Raw genomic sequence first — 24,061 nt, 5'->3', positions numbered from 1 at the left:
ATTAGACATGTGGTAAGATCAGATGGGTGCAAAGAAGCTTAAAAGGCATTCAGATAGGCACTCTGGACAAAGAACAAAAAAGCAAAAGTGAGATGGACTTTTCAAGGTATAGGAACCTCAAAAAGCAAATGGCAGAGTGGCATCTGCATCCTGTGACTCCTGGAGTTTGGGCCAGGAGCCGAGGGGAGCCGGAAAGTGAGGCACGCATTGCCGGGGCCCGAGCCGGAACACAGCATAGGCACCTGTGGAGCTGAGCTGTACTGCCCTTGTTGCTCAGGTGCTCATCCTGGTCCCCTGTGGTCACCACAGCTGCTGAGACTGGCATGTGCTGATATTACTGCATTTGCAGGGTTCAAGGAAACCTGGAGCCAGACCTTTATTTCTTGTCTACTACGTTCAGCACCATGGTTCTCAAAGCCAAACACCAGAGCACCCAAGAAGGTTTAACATGAATGGTCATGTATGGCATACTCTCTGTTAAGCAAGAGGCCACAGACTCAGGGGAACCTGCTGCCATCCCCTCCTACATGGGACATGACTCCCAGGGTGTGAATCTCCCTGGCAACGGGACAGAAATTCCAGGATGAGCTGGGACCTGGCATCAAGGGATTGAGAAAACCTTCTTGACCAAAAGGGGGAAGAGAGAAATGAGACAAAATAAAGTGTTAGTGGCTAAGAGATTTCAAACAGAGTCGAGAGGTTATCCTGGAGGTTATTCTTACGCATTGTATAGATAATGCATAAGTTTATGGTGTATTTTCAGTTTATGGTGTATTTGAGTGGCTAGGGGGAATTACCTGAAACTATAGAGCTGTGCTCCAATAGCCTTGTTTCTTGAAGGTGACTGTATGAAGATATAACATTTATAATGTGACTGTGTGTATTAGCTAGGGTTCTCTAAAGAAACAGAACCAGCAGGAACCTCTGCAAATATAAAATCTATAAAAGTGTCTCATGAAACTGTGGGGATGCAGAGTCCAAGGTCTGTAGGGTAGGCCACAAGCTGGCAGCTCCAATGAAGGTCCTCAATGAACTCTCAGGAGAGGCTAGCTGGCTGAAGCAGGAAGAGTGATCATCTCTTCTGAGTCCTCCTTAAAAGCATTCTGATTAGCTTAAGCGTCACTCATTGCAGAAGACACTCCCCTTAGCTAATTGCAAATGCTAAGGGAAAAAAAACACGTTAAAAGCCTTCTGGTGATTAGATTAAGCATCACTCATTGCAGAAGACACTCCCCTTAGCTGATTGCAAATGCTAAGAAAAAAAAAGAGGTCTGTGACCTCTTTTATTTTTCCAGTTAAGCATTTATTTTTGTTTTTGTTCTTTAAAAATTGTTTATTGACAAAACAACATACAAACATAAACATTCTTAACATACAAACATTCCATACATGGTGTACAATCAATGGCTCACAATATCATCACATAGTTGTACATTCATCACCATGATCATTTTTAGAACATTTGCATCACTCAGAAAAAGAAATAAAAAGAAAAAAGAAAAAAAACATACCCATACCATACCCCCCTACCCCTCCCTCTCATTGAGCACTAGTATTTCCATTTACCCAGTATATTTTAACTTTTGTTCCCCCTATTATTTGTTTACTTTTTTATCCATATTTTTTACTCATCTTCCCATATTCTAGATAAAGGGACCATCAGACACAAGGTTTTCACAAGCACACAGTGTCATGGTCAGGTTCATTTCTCAATTTCACCAGATAATGGTGCCCAGTTGTCTGGTCAAGCAAGCACTGGCCTAATCCTTACTACAAGGACGTTTCGTGGACTTAAATCATCGGTTAGTTGATTGCATCTATGGCTGATTTAATCTACAGTTAACAAAGGGGACTGTCTTCTGCAATGAGAAAATCCAATCAACTGGATGTAATCCAATCAGTTGAGACCTTTAAGGGAAAGCTGTCAATTTCAGCAGTCAGAAGACAGAAGTTTTATCTCTACTTCAGCTGGCCAGCCTCTCCTGGGAATTCATTGACCATTGTTGCCAATTCTTGGCCTACCCTATGGAATTTGGACTCGTGCATCCCCACAGTTGCATGAGACACTTTTATAAAATCTCATATTTACCGTTATCTCCTCTTGGTTCTGTTTCCCTAGAGACACCTGACTAATATACCATCTAATCACATTGAGCCGATAAAGCCCAACAAGTATGGAGTCATTTTCTTCACACTGTTACCAGATGAGTTCTTCCAGATATCAGAAGGCCTTTTGCACAGAATACAGTTGGAGCCATTGGACCTCACGGTGAATAAGCAGAGCTCACCACATGTGGCTGGGAGCTCCCTTCTCCCACTGAAATTCCCGTCATCATACAGGGGAGCCTCATCTGGGCTGAGCGTGCCCTCGTCTAGTCCAGTGATGAAGCAGTACTCACCGCCTCCACCTGGAGTGCAAGCCCTTTGGCGTGCCGCTGTCCATGCCATGGTGCTGGCTGCTGCCCTCTCCTGGTATGAAATATGAAGCCCAGTAACACTGCCGGTCATACAGCCTGTCATGGTGCAACCCATGTATTTACATACGCCACTCACCTACAGCAGCTGCTCATGGTCTGCTTGTCGGAGGAGATGGAGAATTTAAATAGTAGCATGTTAGTACCTATAATTGAATTGTACGAGAAGCCTACATTACAGAAAAATAAAAATAAAAATAGAACCTGGGATTGAACCATAGAGGAAAGATTATTATCCTGAAAATATGTCACCCCCTTTAATGAACTCAGTCCCCCACCCCCCAAGCATTGTTGCAAGAGAATCATCCTTCAGTCATTATACAGCCTGGGAGGAGAACTTTACCTGTGGAATCTACAGATACCCAAAGGAAATGGAGGACATACAGATGTGATTATGATGTATGCAACAAAGCCTACATTAAAAGGTCTAAATTGAAAGTACACAGAAGATTATATACAGGAAAAAAAAACCTACAAATGTACATAGGAAGGATGTACATGGAAGGTTGCACGGTCTGATGAACTGACAAGACATTTCCAAAAACATACTGGAATCAAACCTTTGCAGTGTCCAGACTGTCGCCGTAGCTTCTCTTGATCTGACCATCTTGCCCTACACAGGAAACACCACATACTAACTTGAATGCCACCGTCTCCCACCACAGTATGACTCCCCACTCCTGGCTCTCTCTCTGTCCTCCCTCCAGGCATCAAGCTCATTTTTAAAAATTTATATTGTACATTTTATTTTTGGCATTTTGAATAAAATATTATCATTGTTTAAAATATATATATAGGGACCTCACCTTGTTGGCGGGAGGAAATGCCCATTTGAAATCAGTTGAGATGAAGTTAGTTAGATATAGGAGGCCACTGCATAGGAGGTGGCTCAGAAAGGTTGGCCAGTTTTTTGAAGACAGATGGTAGACCTTGAAGGAACAAACAATGCTGTTTCAGGAAAATCATCCTGGCAAGTGGTATAGAATGAACTGAAGAAAAACTTGAGTCAGGGAGACCAATGAACAGAATACTGAAGTAATCCAAAGCGGCACTAAAGCGGCACTGGGTATGGAGTAGAGAGGATGAATGGGAGAAACAGTTTTGAAGGAAGAACAGGTAGGATATGTTGGTTGATTTTAAAAGGGAACATGTGTAAAGGGACATGTGTAAAAGGAAATGTTAATACGCTTGAGGTTTGAAGCCTGAGTGAAGGGAAGAAATGATGAGGTCTGTAACCAAAATAGGGAAGTTGATAAAAGGAGCAGTTTTTGTGCTCAAGATGTAGTGAGAGGGAGGCTATGGCAGGTCCTCCAAGCGGAGAGGCCTTCTTGGCAGTTGGGCATAATTAATTAGAGATAAAGACATAAACAAAGTCAAGACAAGGGCATTTCACTAAAGTAAAAAGTTTTTAGAACAGGTTCAAGGACCAAGAATCAAGCTTTCACCTAAGGAAAGATGGGAGGGTGAGAAAAAACATGAAAGTGAAAGGTGAACATCAGGGAGGAGGAAGGATGACTACGAAACAACAGTGTCACAGAAGCCAAGCGAAAAATCGATTTTAAGGAATGAGTGGTCACAGCAAATAAAAAAGAGAGCAAAGGCCATTGGAAAGAGGCCTGAGACATCTTTAAAGATAAAGTAACCTAGCCTGACCTTATGTATCTGAAGGAACAAACATTTTGGGTTAAATAAGGGGTGAACCAGGCTGATGTTCTTTCCTTGCAGAAGGTAAGTGGTGGCCACTCTACCAAGAGACCTAAGCAGGATTTCGTGATGTAAGGCCCCTGGGCCGTTTTCCCATTGTCCTGCTGCTTCCACTTCTATTCCTGGAAAAAGCATAGAAAATGCAGCTCATTTTGCTTACCATGAAGCTCATGTCCTCTTACCTCCTGCCTAAAGGATAGGCAAGTCAGAAAACGTACAGCTTGAAAATGAAAACTATTTGCAAAACTGTAGTTTAATAGCGATTCATGAGCACATTAGTAAAAAATGGAGCAGGACTCCCAGTGTGCTCCAATTAGCTTTCAGCTCAAATGATATATTCCAGCTCAAATGATATATGTGATATGAGTACTACAGCTAGAATAGTGATTGTGGAAGTGAAAATGAAGAAGTTTCTTGGGGTTTTTTGTCTGTATTTTTGCTGTGGCTAGCTATTAAATGCTACAGCTTTGGGCATTGGATTTTTCTAAGGGTGGGTGTCTTCTCTGAAACTGCCCGGTATTAGGTCATATGGAAACTATGAAATCTAGTCTTCATATTAATACGGTCCTGAGCTTGCTTGTCTATTTGAAGGAATAAGAAATGGACTTCACTCGGAGCATGAGGGATAAAAGGTGAACTTTTATTAGTGGAATAATTCATGGAATTTTTAGAATAAATTTTAAGCTATGTTCCTTAAAGCCTTTCAAAATATGAGAACCATCTCCGGGCAGAATTTAGGCAAGTGAGATCACGTCGAGCAAACAGCCGTGGAAGGATCTTTTCATCCAGAATTAATTTCAAATAAGGTTTCAAGAGGGGATGAGTGATTCTGGGGTTTGTAAGCCACGAAACTTTTCGCAGGCTTTTAAAAACATGAATGGGGCAGAAACTACATTTCCCAGGAGGCTTTGCGGACGAGCGTCCGCACTCAGATAGTTCTCTTCCCGCGAGGTGAGGTGGGAAATGTAGTGCTGCAAGCGACCCTGCACGTGACGCGTGTGCGGAGGGAGGTGGAAAGTATCGTCGTTCCGGGCGGGCCAGGGTCTCGGAGTCGGCGTGTGGGGTGCTCCTTCTCCCGGCTTTTAGTTTATGCACCGAGAGGAGGGCCCCCGTTTTCTGGCCTCAGCCGTGGAATGAGCTGGCTTGTTGCTCTGGGAAGTGCCTGTGGCTGAGGCACCGCGGTGCCCCGTCCATTTCTTGGCAGCCGGGCCGGAGGGGAGAAGGTGCGAACCCGGGGCTCGGAGCCGGCGCCTGCGCCCCACCCAAGTTGCGGCCGCGCGGGGAGGAAGCGCGTATAGGTTGAGTGCCAAGTTTCCTTTTTTTTGCTTTCTCGTCAGAGCAGTCCCAACGGGCGATGGGCGAGAATGCCCGACTTCAGTTTGAAGAGGGTCCGAAGAGAAAGGTGTTAAAACAAACGACTCCCCAACTTCGCGCTTCCCTAAAACGCACACCCCGCTAGCCCGTCATGGGCAGCCGAGACCACCTGTTCAAAGTGCTGGTGGTGGGGGACGCCGCAGTGGGGAAGACGTCGCTGGTCCAGCGATATTCCCAGGACACTTTCAGCAAACACTACAAGTCCACGGTGGGAGGTGAGAGCTCGATGAGGGAAAGAGGGCTAGAGTGAGCGGGGTAGGAGCGGTGGGTGGTGAGTGGCGTCTTTGTGCCCTTCCTCTGGAAGGGTCAGGAAATACGTGTCCTAGATCCTGCAGGAAGTAATTGCTAGATGTTTGATTTGCTTGCTTCATTAAGATTTCCCAGTTAGGTTTTTCCAGCCTGGGCCCGCTGCCCGGAAAGAGACAGACAAGGGGAAGGTGTGAAATTGAGAAATGGGGAAGGGAGGATGCCACTGTGAGCAATTCCTGCGTTTTGCGGGCGAGCCGTGAACTCGAGTCTTCTCCTGCAGGCTTTGAAGCTATGACGGAAAAATCATAGTAAGCAACAGAGGCAGCCGAGACCCTGGGCCTAATTGGGCGCCAGCTGGGACTGTTGTCCTACCTACCATGGGAATTCCCGCCACCTGTTGAAGAAGGAACAGAAAGGTGTTTAACCTGTCCTTGAGGGGAGAACCTAGGACACTAATCTGATCTGACCCTCTGTAATGGAATGCCTAGGCAGGGGCCGAGACCCAGAATCTCTGATGGAGAGCCCCTGGGCGGCAGAATCAGATGCTTGCCAGCCTGAGCTGCCTGTTTGCGGTCCATTTATTGCTTACATTTATTGCTTAGAGACAACCTAGGAATTTTTTGAAGAATGCAAAATATGCCACTTCTCTGACCTATCTTCCCACCCCTTTCCCCTGAAAGGAAGGAAGGGGACACCAAGAGTTAATTCATTCTTTCCTAGGTGAGGCTTTGAACTCAACTGTTTTTTTTTTTCAGAGGTAGAGATGCCTTTTCCTTAATTAAAAGTGTTTAGCTGAAAAGAGATGCTGAAGGGGCAGAATAGTTTAAGCATTTATCTCTGTTAAAAGAACTTTTGTAGAGGAAAAAAAAAGTGTACTAATCTGAATGTTCATATGGAATTAAAATTTTTTCCCAAGCATTTACATTGCAATTAAAACATCCCTCTTTCCCTGGAAGAACATCTAGTAAAATAAAAAGTTTAAAATCTCAAAGAAAATTTCCTAACCACTCTTTGCTTCCCCTTCTAAATAATACGAGTTTCCCTATCTCATGAATTTAGGTTAAAAAGGTCCTACTAATTAACTTTTAGCAGTTGCTCTAGCTTGCATTTAGTAAAGAATATAATTGACTCCACTTTTTTCCCATTGCTTATTCTAAATTTCCTGTAACTTTTATTTCTATCACAGATGTGGAAAAATATATGTCCAAATCTCAGAAAATATCTTACTTCTCTCCTTGTCAGAAAGCTTTCCCCCCTGGATTGCTTATTCAGTCTTAGCTCATGGACTCTTCACCTCTAATGAAGATTGTACAGATATGGTAACAGATTTCAGCACAGCTCGTAAGCAGTATCCATACAGTGGTTTTTCTGGTTTTTTGCTTTTTGCCCCTGAGAATCCTGTCTGGAATAATTCCTACAGACTTATGGAGGATGTAGAATCCCCCAGGTGTGTTTTTCTCATAATAGAGTTGGAGTAGAAAACAACAGTGAAATTGAATGTGGAAGATGCTGCAGTGTCCACACTTACATCATTTTCCCCTCCCTTCCCATCAACCCTTCCATATTTAAAAGAAACTAAATTTCCCAGAAATTGTTTAACCTGAGATTAGGAGTTGTTTACATGATTACTACCACACCCCTGTACCCAGCCTTTGAGACAAGTAGTATCAAATAAATTGGTTTGACAGGAGAGTAAAAGCTGGAGACCCCTTTGGAGAGTGAATAGGAATTATCTGTCCCACTTAATGCCTGAGTGTGGGCTCTCCTTGACCTATTGAGGACTCAGAAATAAATGAGATTGCAGTTGTGTGTCCCTGGGCTTGTAACCGCATATTCCCTGGGTTTTTCCATGGCTTTATTAAAAGTAAATGTTATTAAAGCATAATACATATATATTTTCAGTGGATTTTGCTCTGAAGGTTCTCCAGTGGTCTGACTCGGAGATGGTGCGACTCCAGCTGTGGGATATTGCAGGTGAGCTGGAACAGCTAAATAGGAACAAGGAAAGAAATTTAGTTTACCCAGCAAGCTTGCAGAGAAAAAGTGGAGCAGCAAAGCCTGACTTTTTTTTTTTTTCTGAAACTGGAACGATTGAGTTGCTTTCAGGATACATAAGCTGAAAGTTTTGCCCCTGAACAGAGGTAGAGCATTCTGTGTGTGGCTGGAGCGGTTGGCTAGTAAGGTGGGTGGATTGTCCAGACCACAGGAAATGCTTTCACTGCAGGATAAGGGTACTTTTTCTAAGTTTTCAGCTGACCTTGGTGAGAAACAAGATACCTAGAAAATAGGGACAGTAATAATAGCTAACACTTATATACTAAGAACTCTTCTAAGTATTTTATATTCACTGACTCCTTAATCCTCATAATAACCCTATAAAGGAGCAACTACTTTTATCCCTACTTTATAGATAAGAAATGTGAACACTGAGAGCTTACTTTCCCCAGAGTCACATAGATGGTAAGTAGTAGAGTGGGGATCTGGACTCTTAACCATGATGCATACTATCCCATACCACAATGAAGGTAGAGAAGACAGGTGTCAGAGAAGGAACTGAGACTGGCTCTCAGGATCACCTCCTCCGGAGCCCTCTCCTCTCCCTGAACAGGACAGGAGCGCTTCACCTCCATGACCCGGCTATACTATCGAGATGCCTCTGCCTGTGTTATTATGTTTGATGTTACCAGTGCCACTAGCTTCAGCAATAGCCAGAGATGGAAACAGGACTTGGACAGCAAGCTCACACTGCCCAGTGGAGAGCCCGTGCCCTGCCTACTCTTGGCCAACAAGGTATGTGGTCAGCTTAGGAAAATGGCCCCTGACCTTCATCTGTGGTCAGAGAGTAAATGTATTTAAAATGCTCTCTGGTTCTGGATGCCAATTTCCCCTTCTGAAGTTGACAGAATCATCCCTTTCGCTTTTTGAGGGATGTTAAGGATGGGACTATTTTTGGAAAGAATGTCCACTGTAGATTTTAGATGCTGGTGTTCTTAGCCATTGGTCGTGGAATGTTTTAAAGTCGCAGGTATTTGAGCAATGTTCTTATTCCCAGGAAGTTTATGGGGTTGCCTTTTATTTATTCTCTCTGCTAGTGTGATCTGTCCCCTTGGGCAGTGAGCCGGGACCAGATTGACCGGTTCAGTAAAGAAAATGGTTTCATAGGTTGGACGGAAACATCAGTCAAGGAGAATAAAAATGTTAACGAGGCCATGAGGTGAGTAGTTCATGCTGTTCTGGGCATAGGCATGTGGGCTTATGCACCTTCCATGCCAATCCCATGGACCCTTTTTGTTGGTTGGTTTGTTTCTGAGAAAACGAGAACAGATCAAGCCATTGGAGTGCCAGCTTCTGAAGGTCAGGGATGCTGTCTTCCCTCTTGAGATAACTGGTGACTAAGGGACGCTTAAACCTGTTACTTTTCTGAATGTTGTCTGTGATAAGATGGACAGGGTCTGCCATTTCTCCCTTTTCTCCAGCCAGCTTCTCAGATGTATTTTTTGTTTACTTTTTAGAGTTCTCATTGAAAAGATGATGAGCAATTCCAGAGAAGACATCATGTCTTTGTCTACTCAAGGGAACTATATCAACCTGCAAACCAAGTCCTCCTCCAGCTGGACCTGCTGCTAGTAGTTAGTTTGACTTCTTGTTTTTCATTCCAGTTCTAGGAATCCCTTCTATCTCTTGCCTTTGGTTGCCCATCCGAAGTTTTATTAAGTCCTTTTGAACTGTCTCCTGATTATCCGGTAAAGAGACCCATCAACATTCAGAAGAGACACCTGGGACCCATGTGCATTTCTGCATCTCTTGGATGTTTGCTCTGACCTGACTTTGGTTGATGTGGCCAGTTAGTGCCTTCTGTATAAGGAGGATTATCTCATCCCTCAATTTGTTATCTGGAGTTTTGGTGGAAGGAGTAGATTTAAATTATGACTTTAAAAAATCATATTTTTCAGTTACTTTTGAATTTATTTTTCCATTTGATAGATATTAATATTATGATTAAGATTGAGAGGAAAACAAAATCAAATATCATTTCCCAAATTCCTCGTAACTCATTGCTTTCAGAGGCTTTCTCTCTTGGACTTTGATTTGAACATATGATTCGGGGTTGCAGAGGAGGGGAGCTGGACATCAATGGGTTTTGGGCTACTGTAGGTGACCCAAAAGTCACTATTTTCGAAGCTTCTAAAGTCATAATTAGCTTTCTCTTGTTTGGCTCTAAGAATAGTCATGCTTTTAAGTTACCTGTCTTGTGTGATGAGAGCATTTCTCTCCACATCATGGTTTCTAGTATCTAGTGTGAGGGCAAGGTTTGCAGGTTTCTGGGTTGATGTGCCTGATTCATAGTGCTACAAGTGATATAACTTGGCTATGGTGCCCTGAAATAGATCTTTCCTGGCACCTCTTGGAATCTGAATGGAAGAAGAAGTTAACAGAACTAATTCGTGTGGGATCACTTTGGGTGGCTAGCACTTAACCGCTATGGAAAAAATATATTATCTATAGGAACTGGCCTGGGGATGGAGAATGGATAGACAGAAAATCATTAGGTAATTTAAGTGCTAAATTGGGTAGGGTTTTTAGTACCAAATCACTTTTAGACACTTTAATTTGTTAAATTAACTTTAGAATGGTGATTTATAACCTACCTGAAGTTATGAACACTCTTAGGAACTCAGAGACCTAAGGTTCTCTGATAGACCTTAGATAAGCGCCTTTAGTCAGTGACTTCCAAACCTGGCTGATAAAAACCATCTTAGATGTTTGTAAAAAAAAAAAAAAAAATTAGAAAATAAAATGTTTAAAGTATCCAGGTTCTAACCTCTGAATCAAGTTTCCAGAAGCTAAGCCCATGAATTTGTTTTTTTTTCCCCAAAGCTCCTCAGGTGATTCTGATCAGCCTGGTTAGAAAAACCATTGCTATGTCTTCTTAGTGAAGGCATAGATGACCAGGCTTTTCGCAGTCTCTATAGTCTCTCTTGGTGATTCTGTTACACATCAGACTTTGAAAACCACTGTCCTGTGAGACCGGGTGCAAAGATCAGAAAGGGAATGGGGCCAGACCTTCAGAGTTGTTATTATTTTTAATGCCAAGTATAAATTTTGCACAGTCTTTTGAGACCTTAAAATATCATTTATATTACCATTTTTCAGTTAGGGTTGTTGTATTTTTTTTTTATAAATTACTTGAACAGGTAGAATTTTGACTTGACATTCTCTTTTGTTCTCACAACAATCAAAACTCTGACCTCACCATCAATAACAGTGAAATAAGAGAGCCAGGGCTCAGGTAGGGTTTTGATTATGATGATGCTAAACAGGAGTGGAGAAACTTAACTCCGTTTATGTGAAAAGCCAGCTGACTTTTATGAACTGATGTGGACCCCTGCAAAATCACAAATAAATGAGAAATAAATCTTGTATTCATGGTAATTATTGGCCTTTAATGTGCGTCTGTTGAGGTGCTCATTTATACTGATAGTTCAAGCATATTGTGGAAATAGACTTTTTTTTAAAAAAAATGCCTTCTTTAAAAATGAAGGTAAATATGACTGTCTTTATCTGTAAATTCATTAGTTCCAGTGGCCAAGATCCAATTACCTAGTCCTAATTCATTATTTGATATAACAAGCCAAATACTGCTTAGAAATGTGACCATTTTTAATAAATTGAATCTGCTTTCTTTTCTCATGTGCTGACTCAGGTTTTACCTCCCTTTCCAAGCATTTCTAGCGGCTGGTCTGCCAGCCCTTCTGGATTTTCTTTCCCAATTGGTGAAAATTGTAGACCTGAAACAAATTAAAGAGGGAATTGAAATATAACTAATTCCTCTCTGTCCCTTTTTCCATAAAGAAAAAAAAGGAAAGCGAATCTGATAAGGAAGAAGAAAGTCTGTTTGTAAGTGATAGCATTTGGATGCTACCTCTTTGGTAAAATTATCGGGAACGTGGATATTTTTGTAGTCCTTCCCAGAGAAGTTTCTGTATTTGAAACAAGGTGCTCCTCCAGCTTCTCAGCTGGTCTCTAACCAAAAAGAAAACATACGTATTCCCTACGGGGTGTCAGGGACCAAAAGAAAGGCTGCAAACAGCTGTGGGATCATGACTGCCTTTGCTTTCTACTTTGAACAGAATAACTGACCAGATAAGCAAGGAGAGATCATAGATGCAGGGAAGACTCCTCAGCAGTAAGTAATGGTTTGCTCTTTTATCATTAGGAATGAGCCAGAATCACTCCAAGATTAATTCTTAATTCACTTTCCCTAGCTATTGCTAAAGTGTGATTGGTTTCCTCATTTTTCCTATCTCCAAATTTAAGTAGCCTGTCCTCAGGACACTGTCCCATATCACATGATGCTTTTCCTTCCTTTTGTAGGCAGTGGTGTGATTTAATGACATGACCTAAGGCCTTAGTTAGAGAATGTAAAACATCTTCATGGTATTCTGTAAAACCCAGAATTTGACCAGTTGCTCAAGGAAATGAAGCTCAGTACCATTTTCCCCTCCATCTCTCTTTGTTCAGTATGTACAGAAAGACTCCTCAGTGGTGTGACTTATGTATTAAAAGTAAGTAGCCCCACAGAGTTGCAGGTTGAAATAGATAAGAAGCCACTAGAAAATGATATCGGAAAGAACTCTACATGTATTTTTGATTCCTCCATAAACAATAGAGACTTTTGAAACTTTATCTATACATAATCTTTGTTACGAAAATCCTGCCTTCTCTTTGGCTTTCAAGCATAATCTAAATTATCTTGCTTTACCTGCAGTTTCTATATAAAAATGATATAACTCTTGATAGTATTTTACTATGTGATGTTTTTGATACCTTTTCTTCAGGCTTCCTTTGATTCACACTCAAAGTCCAACTGATTGAAACCAATTATATGCTTTTGGGAATAAAGAAGAGAAAGCAGATAGGAAGCAGAAGGAGATGAAATAAGCATTTTATGATTCATCAAGGAATGAGCAGAGCATCCCAGCAGCATTGATCTTATATAGAGCTCAGATCTGGAATTGGACACTAGCTTTGAAGTAAGGAGGTGACAGAGTAGTTGTTCCCATTTTATGTTTGAGGGAACAAACAAAATTTGACTGATGGAAAGACAGCCAGTTGGATTTGCAGCAAAGCCAAGATGTAACTGCAAGTCTAATTCACTTAGGTTTCTGGAATAAGTTTGGCCTAAAAAACCTATTTTAAAATAAGCCCAGACATTCAGAGAAGTAGAACTGACCCATTTCTGATTTGAAACTCTTGGTTTGTATTAGATAGCTTTTGAGATCATACTCATGTGTAGGAAAGAGACATGCATATAATTAAATTTGGGGACAAATTAGGTACAGTGAAGAGCATGTAGTACAAACATGCCAATTTTATTATTGTAAAAGCAATAAATTTCAAAATACATCGCAACAATTAGTTGTAAAATGAATTTAAGAGTTTGGTATGGATTACAAGTCCACAATTTTAGGTTTTTATTTCTAGCTGCTCTAAGGTACTGGAGACTAAAAGAAACATCAGTATAATTGTTCAGCACTTATACTGATTTGTTAAACCCGACCTTCTCTGTATGACTCCACCATCACCTTTGATCTTTCTCCCACTTTTTAGGGGTATTTGGCTATTCCCATTTTAACATTTTCATGTTAGAAGGGACTGTTGATAATATGGGATAAGGGGATGGAACTAGTTGAAGTTCTGGAAAGGCTGGCCCCTCTGCATTTCAGAACATATCTGATCTAGGGACCCATCTGGAGGTTGTAGGTTTTGGAGAGTTACACCAGTGAATTGTACCCTTGCACAATCTTATATAATGCCCTTGGTATTCTTTTTTTTTTTTAACATGGGCAGGCACCAGGAATCAAACCCGGGTCTCCGGCATGGAAGGCGAGAACTCTGCTAGTGAGCCACTGTGGCCTGCCCCCCCCCCCCTTGGTTTTCTTTAGGATTAGCAGGAATGGTTTTGGTTGGGATTTGGCAATTTATGATAGTAGCAATGTCTAACTGAAGCTTGCATAAGAGTGACCTCCAAGTAGCCTCTCAACTCTATTTGAACTCTCTCAGCCACTGAATCCTTGTTACTCTTCTTTATCCCCTTTTGGTCAGGATGGAATTGCTGATCCCAGGGTCCCAGGGCCAGGCTTATCCCTGGGGGTCATCTCCCATGCGGCCAGGGAGACTTTCATCCCTGGAGTCATGTCCCATGTAGGGGGAAGGGCAATGATTTCACTTGCAGAGTTGAGCTTAGAGAGAGAAAGGCCACATCTGAGCAACAAAAGAGGTCATCAGAAGGTGACTCTTAGGCATACCTATTGCTAGGCTAATATTCTCCACTATGTATGTAAACTTTACAAGCCTCAAGCTCAAGGGCTGAGCCTGTTGATTTGGGTGTCCCTAATGTTTAGCACAGTATCCAGGGTTTCCCCAGTGGTAAAGTTTAATAGTCCCGTAATTTTTCTCCCATCCTTCAAGGGACTTTGCAAATACTTTTGTGTTAGTGTTTGTGTGTGTGTGTGTGTGTGTGTGTGTGTGTATTCATCACCATGCTCTTTTTTTGAACATTTCAATCACTCCAGAAAAAGAAAAAAGAAAAAACTCATACATACCATACTCCTCATTGCTCCCTCTCATTGACCACTAATATTACAATCTACTCAATTTATTTTAACCTTTGTTTCCCCTATTGTTTATTTTTTATCCATATTTTTTACTCATCTGTCTATGTTCTAGATCATCAGACACAAGGTTCTCACAATCACACAGTGATTGTAAAAGCTATATAATTATACAGTCTTTTTCAAGAATTAAGGTGAAAAAAAAAGAGGAATATCTATTTAATGCCTAAGAATAATCTCCAGAATAGCCTTCTGACCCTATATGAAATCTCTCAGCCACCAAAACTTTATTTTGTCTTGTTTCTCTCCTCCCCCTTTTGGTCAAAAGTCTTTCTTATTTCAATGATGTCGGGTCCCAGCTCATCCCCCAGAGTCCTGTCCCATGTTACCAGGGAGACTTACACCCCTTGGAGTAATGTCCCACATAGTGGGGAGGGCAGTGAGTTCACCTGCCAAGTTGGCTTAGAGAGAGAGGCCGTATCTGAGAAACAAAAGAGGCTCTGCCGGGATGACTCTGGCATAATTATCAGTAGACGTGGCCTCTCCTTTGCAGGAATAAGCATCATAGGGGCAAGCCCCAAGATTGAGGACTCAGCCTATCGAACTGGTTGTCCCCACTGCTTGAAAGAATATCTGAATTCCCCAGATGGGGAAGCTGAATATTTCCTCCTTTCTCCCCAGTCCCCCAAGGGGACTTTGCAAATACTTTTTTATTCTCTGCCCAAATTACTCTGGGATATATCAGGACATCACACTAACCTGTACAAGCCCACAAGATCTCACCCTCTAGTCAAGATTTCATATAATTATGGTGTTCAAGTAAACCGAGTATACAAGTTAAATTAGATAATGTGCTACCCAAAATATAAATTTTGCACCAAGTAAACATCTCTCCCTTTGATCTCACACAGACGTTGAAGTTTGAAAATATGTGCCATATCATCCTTTACCCAGTATTCTAATTTACCTTAGTCCTATCCAGATCACAGGGTCTTTATTTTAACAGCCATTCCATTTTCAACAGTTGCTGCCAGTAGCTACATCTAAATTGCAAGTACTCTCCTAAGCACTTCACATGGACGATTTTATTTTCACAGTGACCCTATGACGTGGGTATATGTGGAAACTGAAGTACCCAAAATTAAGACTGCTCATGATTAGGCAGCCAGTAGCCAAACTGCAATTTTTAACACTAAGCAGCGACTCCAGAAACAGGACCCTTTACTTACACTACACTGCCTTCCGTTTTGTATGTATGTGTTTTGGTGGTGGCATCCTTGGAGTCTTTTCATGTAACATATTTTCAGTATGGTGGAAATAAAGAGTAATTTATTAAAGAGGTATAAAAATGTTCTAATACTTCTATAATGAAAGATGACAAATCAGCTAAGGAAAATGGAGAAAAGAAGAAAAATCCAAATCATCCATAGCCCCACAATCCAAACAAAACCTGTATTTACAATTTGAAAAATTTGCTTTCAGCCCACTTTTTTTTTTTTTTTTTGCATGGGCAGGCACTGGGAATCGAACCTGGGTTTCCAGCATGGCAGGCGAGAACTCTGCCTGCTGAGCCCTCGTGGCCCACCCTCAGCCCACTTTTTTTAGTATATTTTTATTGACAAATATTCACAAGCATACAGTCCATACATGGTATACAATCAGTGGCTCACAATATCATGACATAGTTGTGTATTCTTCACCATAATCATTTTTTAAGAAACATAACCACATACAAACACAAATATTCTTACCATATGATCATTCCATTCTTGTTAATATAATCAATAATTCACAAAATCATCACATAGTTGTATATTATTCATCATGACCATTTCTCAGAACATTTGCATCAATTCAGAAAAATAAATAAAACGTATCATGATCATTTCTTAGAAATTTACATCAATTTTAGAAAAAGGAATAAAAAGAAAACAAAAAAATTCATACATACTATACCCCTTACCCCTCCCTTTCATTGATCACTAGCATTTCAATCTACTCAATTTATTTTAACATTTCTTCCCCCATTATTTATTTATTTTTAATCCGTATGTTTTACTTGTCTGTCCATAAGGTAGATAAAAGGAGCATCAGACACAAGGTTTTCGCAACCACACAGTCACATTATACAATCATCTTCAATAAACATGGCTACTGAAACACAGCTCTGCATTTTCAGGCAGTTCTCTTCAGCCTTTCCATTACACCTTAACTAAGCAGGTGATATCTATTTAATGCATAAGAATAACCTCCAGGATAACCTCTCAACTCTGTTTGGAGTCTCTCAGCCATTGACACTTTATTTTGTCTCATTTCTCTCTGCCCCCTTTTTGTCGAGAAAGTTTTCTCAAACCCTTGATACCAAGTCCCAGCTCATTCTAGGATTTCTGTCCCACATTGCCAGGAAGGTCCTCACCCCCGGGAGTCATGTCCCACGTAGAGACGGGGAGGGCAGTGAGTTTGCTTGTCATATTGGCTGGGAGAGAAAACTTTTTTTTTTTTTTTTTTAACATGGGCAGGCACCGGGAACTGAACCTGGGACTCTGGCATGGCAGGTGAGAACTCTGCCATTGAGCCTCCTTGGCCCGCCCCTTCAGTCCACTTTTTAACACAAAGATTGTTTTTCATAATTGTATTCACATTTAAAGAAAACACTTTTGATGCCACACCTTTTGTGTATCCAGTGTTGCAGTAGGAGTTGTGGGAGATGTAAACCCATATGCCATAGAAGGTCAAAGAAGGAGGAGGTCAAGGAAGGTTTCTTAAAGAGAAGTAGGGCCTGAGTTGGAAAGAAAGTGAGGAAGGAATGGCATTGCATTTCAGGTTAGGAAGAAGGCAGGTGTATTAGTTAGGGTTCTCTAGAGAAACAGAATCAACAGGGAACACTTGCAAATATAAAATTTATAAAAGTGTCTCACGTGACTGCAGGAATGCAGAGTCCAAAATACACAGGGCAGGCTGTGAAGTCGACAACTCCGATGGATGGCCTGGATGAACTCCACAGGAGAGGCTCACCAGCCAAAGCAGAGATGGAAACTGTCTCCTCCGAGTCCTCCTTAAAAGGCTTCCCATGATTAGATTTGGCATCACTAATTGCGGAAGACACTCCCCTTTGGCTGATTACAAATGGAATCAGCTGTGGATGCAGCTGACTGACGTGATCATGATCTAATCCTATGAAATGTCCTCATTGCAACAGACAGGCCAGTGCTTCCCCAATCAGATAAACAGGTACCACAACTTGGCCAAGTTGACACGTGTCCCTAACCATGACAGCAGGTCTAGAATTATTAGGGAGGCTTGGGAAGTAGCCTGTAGACCAAATGGTTCATGTTGTGGAGCAGTGGGAAATCAGGTAAGAAGATTTGTTGACAAGCATTGACTGAGAGATCAGTGATTAATCAATAGTGTATACCTATCATTTATGAGGTACTTTATCAGTAGTAGAAGAAGAGGTCCTATCCAGGAAGAGCAATTGAGAAAGAAGGGAGAGAGATGTAAAGAACTGCATCTCAGTACACCAGGTACCAAGTTTTATAGTGATGGAGGACAAGGAGGGAGGTCAGGGAAGTCCTTATGGAGGAGAAAGAACTTGAATAAGAGTTTGCCAATTGAGGACTGCAGGAAGGAGTGTATTTCAGACAGATTTAAGGTGAACAGAAGCTTGGGGGCATGTAACAAACAGCAGAGCTTGCTTAGAAAACAGTGGGTGTTCATAATGGCTGGAGCTTGTGGGGGTGGGCAGGCACCCTAGGATAGAGGGGCAAAATGTGGTTGGAGGGAGGGCCAAATTAAGGAGAGCTCTGTATGTCATACTGAGGCATTTGGACTTGATCTTATAGTGAGGAACTATTAAAGGACTTTTTTTTAATCTTTTTTTTTCCTTATTGTTTCTTAAAACAAATTCATTATTTTTCGGTTCTGTAGGTTAGAAGTCTGACAGTGATCTCACTAGGCTAAAATCAAGCCCCACAGCAAGGCTGTGTTTCTTTCTGGAGGCTCTAGGGGAGAGTTTTCTTGCCTTTATCAGCTTCTCAAGGCCAGCTTCATTCCTTGGCACATGGCCTCTTCCTCCAAAGCCAGCAGTGACTGGTAGAGTCCTTTGCACATCTTATGGCTTTGACCATTTCTGCCTCCTTACACTTTTACTGTGATTATATGTGACCCACCAGATAATCTAGGTTAATCTCCCCACCTCAAGGTCCACTGATTAGCAACCTCACATACTCACAGGTTCCAGGAACTAGGATATGCACAGTTTTGGGGAGCCATTGTTCTGCTTTCCACAGATGGGAAAAACAAGGATTAGAGCAGTTAAAGGTATTTGCCCAGGATCACAGAGCTGGCTGGGAGTAGGGCCAAGACTAAACATAATTTTTTGGGGTGGTGGTGGTACATTGTCTGGGAATCGAACCCGGGTCTTGCGCGCGGAAAGCGCTAAATGTAATTTTAAAAATCAAAATAATACATTTTTTTTAAAGGAGATTGAATTCTCTTGTGATTTCATCTCTCAAAGATAACATGACAGAGATTTTGAGTATTTTTACAGATTTTTCTCTACATAAACAGTCCCAACTTTGTGCAACCCCCTTCCTGTCTCTTTTAAAAACAAGAACAGACTGGTATATGAATTCCTGGAAATTTTTTTTTCCTCTTTAATATATTTTCTTATCTTCCCACATACCGTTCTCATTCCTTTTCATCACCGCATAAGAGTCCATTGTATGGCTATATCATATTTATGTAGCCAGTCCTCTATTAATTGATATTTGGGATATTTCCTTTTTCTCTACTGCAAATAGTACTACAAATTAACATCTTTATATTAATGAAGTTGTGTGAAAACTTCCTTAGGAATTCCTAGAAGTGAGTCAAAGAGTATACACACTGTAAGTTAAAATATAGTGCCACATTTCCCTCCAAAACTGTACCAATATATACTCCCACCAATAGACATGAGGGGCCAGTTTCCTCATGTCCTTAGCAAGACTGTTTTCAATTTCACCAATATTAGAAGTAAAAAAATAAAAAAATAATCATTTTTTCTGTTCTTTTTCTTATGGATGAACATATTTTTATTTGTTTTGATTTTTTTATTTCTTCTGTGAGTCACCTATATGTATCCTATGTCTGTTTTTATTTTTTTCTTTTTCTTAGTGGTTTTATAACAGCTCCTTTATGTATTAAGGATATTGCAAATGTATTGCAAATACATCTGTCAAATGTGTTGCAAATATTTTTCCAAGTTCATAGAAAGATTTTAAGGAGTGTTATATTTGTGGTGAGAAATTTCTCTGTTGGTAGTTTCAACATTAGAATAAAGAGGTTAGACTTTATTATGGAGGCTGTATGGAGCTACTGAAAATGTGAGTATGAGAATGACATAATGAAAGCAGTGCTTTAGGAAGTTAGTGATATCTGTGCATCTAGCACAGATTATAGAAAAAGGAGAGAGAAAGGCTGTTATGACAGCTTAAATATCAGTGATGAGCGTGGCTATGGCAAGACAAAAATGTAGTTAAGAAATGTGATGAAGAGAAATCAAGACATTTACACGTTAAAAACTAAAATAGAGGCATGGTGATAAAAATGGTAGCAGCACCAAGGATTTGAGCTCAGGTTACTAGGGGGAGGATGATATTGCTGATAGGGAGGGTGGGGTCAGGAAGAGAATGTAGGTAGGGAAGATGATAAGTAGTGCATACATAAATTTAGTTTGTGGGTATCCCAGAGGAAACATTCCCAATAGAAATGTCTGTGAGGCAGGTAGGGATGCTGGGCTGGAACCCAGAAGAGGCAGAGTGGCTGATGACAGTTGATGGAATCACACCCATATTGGTGATAGCTGGAGTAGATAGATTCTCCTAGGAATAGTTAGGAAGTAGTAGAGAGAGAGACAATACCTTGGACGTCCACAGTGTTGAAATATGATTGTCATCACTTCTCACTGCCTCCTTTTCTCCATCTGTGAGCTGTTAGCAGTCTTTGTTACTGTTGTTCCTAGTGTTCAGGGATAGTTATATATTTTTGGAGGAATAACCAAGCTGTTGAAGTTTGGGTTTTTCCTTCAGTGAAGGCCATGTGATCCCCTTCTACTTCCCACAGTGTTCCGTTTTATATGTACCTACTTTCAGACACAAGCCCATTTGTTTTTCTCTCACTATTATGCCAGCCTAGTGAAGTAGACAAGGGCCAATGTAATTATCAATGTAATTATCTCTCTGTCTCAGAGAGACTTGCTGAAGGTCACCTGGGTAGTAAATCATGGCACTAAGTCTCGGAAACAGATATTCCTGATTACAAGTTTGGTGCTCTTTTTGTTACACCTCAGGGCTTCCCTTTTCAGCAATGTTCACATCATAGTATTTGTCGGTGGCTCACATGTATAGAGCTGTCTTTCCTTCAGTGTTACAATGACAGGTTTTCTGTGGATTTTACTGGTATTGAGAAAAATAGCAAGTGGTTACTCTTTTTTTTCCCCCCTTCAGTTTAAGCTGGATGTCAAGTTGTATATTTTTACTTTCTTTAGTAGCAGAAATTCACCCAAACTTAGTTCTTAGCATTTTTTAAAGTAGAGAGGAAGATTGAAGCTTGGAGTAGAAAGAATTGTAATTGAGCAAATGAGTTTGAAAGTTTAAGTTGACTTTAATACCAAAAAATACCTTTTTAGGCTGTGACCAGAGGAAAAGGGATCATTCTTACTAAACCCAAATGTTATCACCAAGCAAGCAGCTCAGTCTTTGGGAGTCTTAAAGAGGCTAACCAAAGACTCATGGCTGTTTTGCCCCATCCTTTCTTCTGAGAATGGAAGGACAGAGAGAGTCAGCAGGTTGGAGGTAGTAGTTAAAAAAAAAAAAAGAGTAGAAGAAGCTTTTGTTAACTTTCTGAAAGAGTCTTCAAAGGTAGATACTTTTCCGTGCTCCAGTGTGTGGAAGCAGTGTCTGTGTTTAAACCTGTGTTTCAGTTTGCTAAATAAAGCTGCTAGAATGCAATATACCAGAAATGGGTTGGCTTTTACAATGGGGATTTATTAGTTTACAAATTTACAGTTCTAAGGCCATGAAAATGTCCCAGTTAAGGCATCAACAGGATGATGCCTTCTCTGAAGAAAGACCGATGTCATCTGGGGTTTCTCTGTCACATGGGAAGGCACATGACGGGCATCTACTGATATCTTCTCTGCCGGGTTTCGTTGCTTTCAGGTTCTGGCTCTTTCAGTTTCTGTAGGTCCTTGCTTGCTTCTCCTGGGGCTTTTCTTCCTATCTGAGCTCGCTCTCTGGGGTTCTCTCTTAATTTTCTCTGTCCTTTATCTTCTTATAAAGGGCTCCAGTAAAGGATTAAGACTCACCTTGAATGGGGTGAGTTACATCTCAATTGAAACAACCTAATAAAAGTTCCACCCACAACAGGTCTGCACCCACAGAATGGATTAAAAGGATATGGCATTTTCTGGGGGTACATAATAGCTTCAAAGCAACACAACTTGATTGGCTGACTTTCATCAGTTCACATAACCAGAAGTGCCTGACACAAAGTGCTCAAAGATTTTCATAATATTCCCTGCTGCTGTAGCGTAGCCCTTGAAGGAAATGGGTCTTCTTTGTTAGAGATGTGGAAGAATTATCAGCCTTACCAAACAGGCATTTCCACTTAACTGTATTTAATGTTCACAAGAGAGAAGGAAATGTCTACTTCTCAAAGTATAGCTAAAGATCATAGCGGAAATTAAGCATTGGGTTAAAAGGGCCATTAGATTTCCAGGGAAAAGGAACAACTCTGCCTTCCCTGTCTCCTTAGTCATGAGCTTTTTTGTTTTCATAGTTTCTCAAAGTTTAAGTACAGTAGTAAATTGTTCCTTCGGAGTTATCCAACAGTACTTTTAAAGTTTAACCCCTCAGATGACCAGTGTCTTTCTTCCGTTCTAAAAAACTTGCTGTGGTTGAGACAGGTGTCCCAGGCAAATTTTTTGAGGATGGGCTAGATAGAAGGAACTCGCCTCTGAGTATGCATTTCAGGTTCTCTTGGCAGCCAGGGCAGCAGTGCTAGGCTTCTTTTAGGCATAATTCTGTTGTCCACTAAAAAGTAAATTGGAAGTTCAAGTCTCATTTCCTTCCCAGAGATAGTTTGTTGAAATAGCAAGTGAATAAATGAGCAAATGGAGGGAAAATGTTAGTCAAAGCTCAAGGGAGAAGAGAGGTAGGTAGAGCACACACCTTGAAAGGGGGAGGACCTTCATTTAACGGCCATCTGCATATTGGCCTTAAAGCCCCAGGCCAAAGCCTGGAAGACTGTTCTGAACCTTCCATTTGCCTGTACATGCTAACTATGGCGAGTTCCATTCATTACCTAAGAAATGAGTGTAAGAAATCCTCTGCCTATACCACAATACCAAATAACGCTATTTGCTAAAATAATAAAATTTTTTCCTAATAAAACAGCCATCAGTAAAGCCAGTCAGTGATTCCTGCACCATCCCAGTCATTCTGACGGTAATCTGGATGACAATATACTTAGTCAAAACATATCTGGGGGAGAGGAGGTGGAATGACATATAAGGGGCAAAGGATAACTTGTTGAATGCTTCACTGGTAGAATGTGCTCTTCTCTTTCTTAGAGAAGCCAGATTATACAAGGGGACACATTCAGGAAGCAGATAATGGTGTTTAATTTTTGTTGGCTTTTTTTTTTTTGGTTGTTAAGCTGCCCGTGGTTAGGATTGAAGACTGTTCACAATGGTGAGGAGAGCCTTAGTTGCTCTCATAGGAATCAACTGCTAAGACTTTCAGGTAACCAGCAAATGTTCATGGATTTAAATTTTAATTATCTGAGTTACCCTCAGTTATTTGATTTCAAAGAGTCCAAACTATCCCTTCCCAAACCGCCCCTCACCATTAGTTCATTTCAAAATAGAATTTAGCAAACACATTGTGCTTACCATGTGCCAGAGACTGTCCTGAAGGCTTTTCATGTATCAACTCATTTAATCCTAATAATAACCCTGTGTTTAGGTACTATTATTACCCATTTTAAAGTTGAGACAATTGACACACAGTGAGGGAAAGATGCAACTATTTAATGGTGGACCTGGGATTCGAACCGTGACACCTTGTGGCCCCACAGCTCAGGCTCCTAATCTGATACTGGGACTTTAAATGACCCTGAAAGTGGGTCTCAAAGTACAGACTGGAGGAGAGGCGTGAACGGGGGCGGGGTGGGGGGGTGAAGTTATCCCCTGATTACGATCTCTGTCTCTACTCCAGTAGCTGGTTAGGGCCCTGAGGGGCAGTGCTGGAACCGGGGGAGGGGAGGGGTTTGGGGGTTTAAGGTCAAATTTTTTGAACCTATAGAATTTCCCTCCAATTTTGAAGCAGCCCCCTAGTGACGAATCTGCTGCATATCCCACAGGCTCCGCTCTCTTCGGAGTTTCTGGATGAACAAGGCAGGCAAAATGCAACACCATTAAATTAACACTGAGTGGTACCGAACCCTATATAAATCTTCTTTTCTAGTCGTCCCAAGTTGCGACGCAAGACGAATCTGCAACTGGGGAGTGGAAGCCAGGGGGCGGGCCAAGCAGCGACCATTTTTGTTTTGCGGCCGTGCGCTCTCAGAACATCTTGACTAACAGGACCCCACGGTGTAGGC

At 41.3% G+C, this 24,061-nt stretch overlaps 1 protein-coding gene and 1 pseudogene across 2 annotated transcripts; both read left to right on the top strand.

Annotated features, from left to right (window-relative positions):
- The first annotated feature begins 452 nt into the window (after window positions 1-452).
- On the top strand, window positions 453-3,117 carry LOC143680270 (Krueppel-like factor 3; annotated as a pseudogene).
- Window positions 3,118-5,145: 2,028 nt separating this feature from the next.
- Window positions 5,146-11,222, top strand: RAB29 (RAB29, member RAS oncogene family). 2 transcript variants are annotated; one of them, XM_077157579.1, is made up of 6 exons: window positions 5,146-5,401; window positions 5,521-5,767; window positions 7,704-7,775; window positions 8,410-8,591; window positions 8,894-9,015; window positions 9,314-11,222. In XM_077157579.1, exons 2-6 carry the CDS (start codon window positions 5,644-5,646, stop codon window positions 9,426-9,428), a joined length of 615 nt encoding a protein of 204 aa, XP_077013694.1. In that variant the 5' UTR covers window positions 5,146-5,401; window positions 5,521-5,643; the 3' UTR covers window positions 9,429-11,222. The 2 variants fall into 2 exon arrangements, with proteins under 2 accessions (XP_077013694.1, XP_077013693.1); XM_077157578.1 differs by having other exon boundaries at window positions 5,516-5,767.
- Window positions 11,223-24,061: the final 12,839 nt, after the last annotated feature.

The sequence above is a fragment of the Tamandua tetradactyla genome, chromosome 4 (assembly GCF_023851605.1).
Source record: "Tamandua tetradactyla isolate mTamTet1 chromosome 4, mTamTet1.pri, whole genome shotgun sequence".
Taxonomy (NCBI): Eukaryota; Metazoa; Chordata; class Mammalia; order Pilosa; family Myrmecophagidae; genus Tamandua; species Tamandua tetradactyla.
Note: the sequence above shows the minus strand (reverse complement) of the source record. Positions and strands in the feature narration are given on the sequence as shown.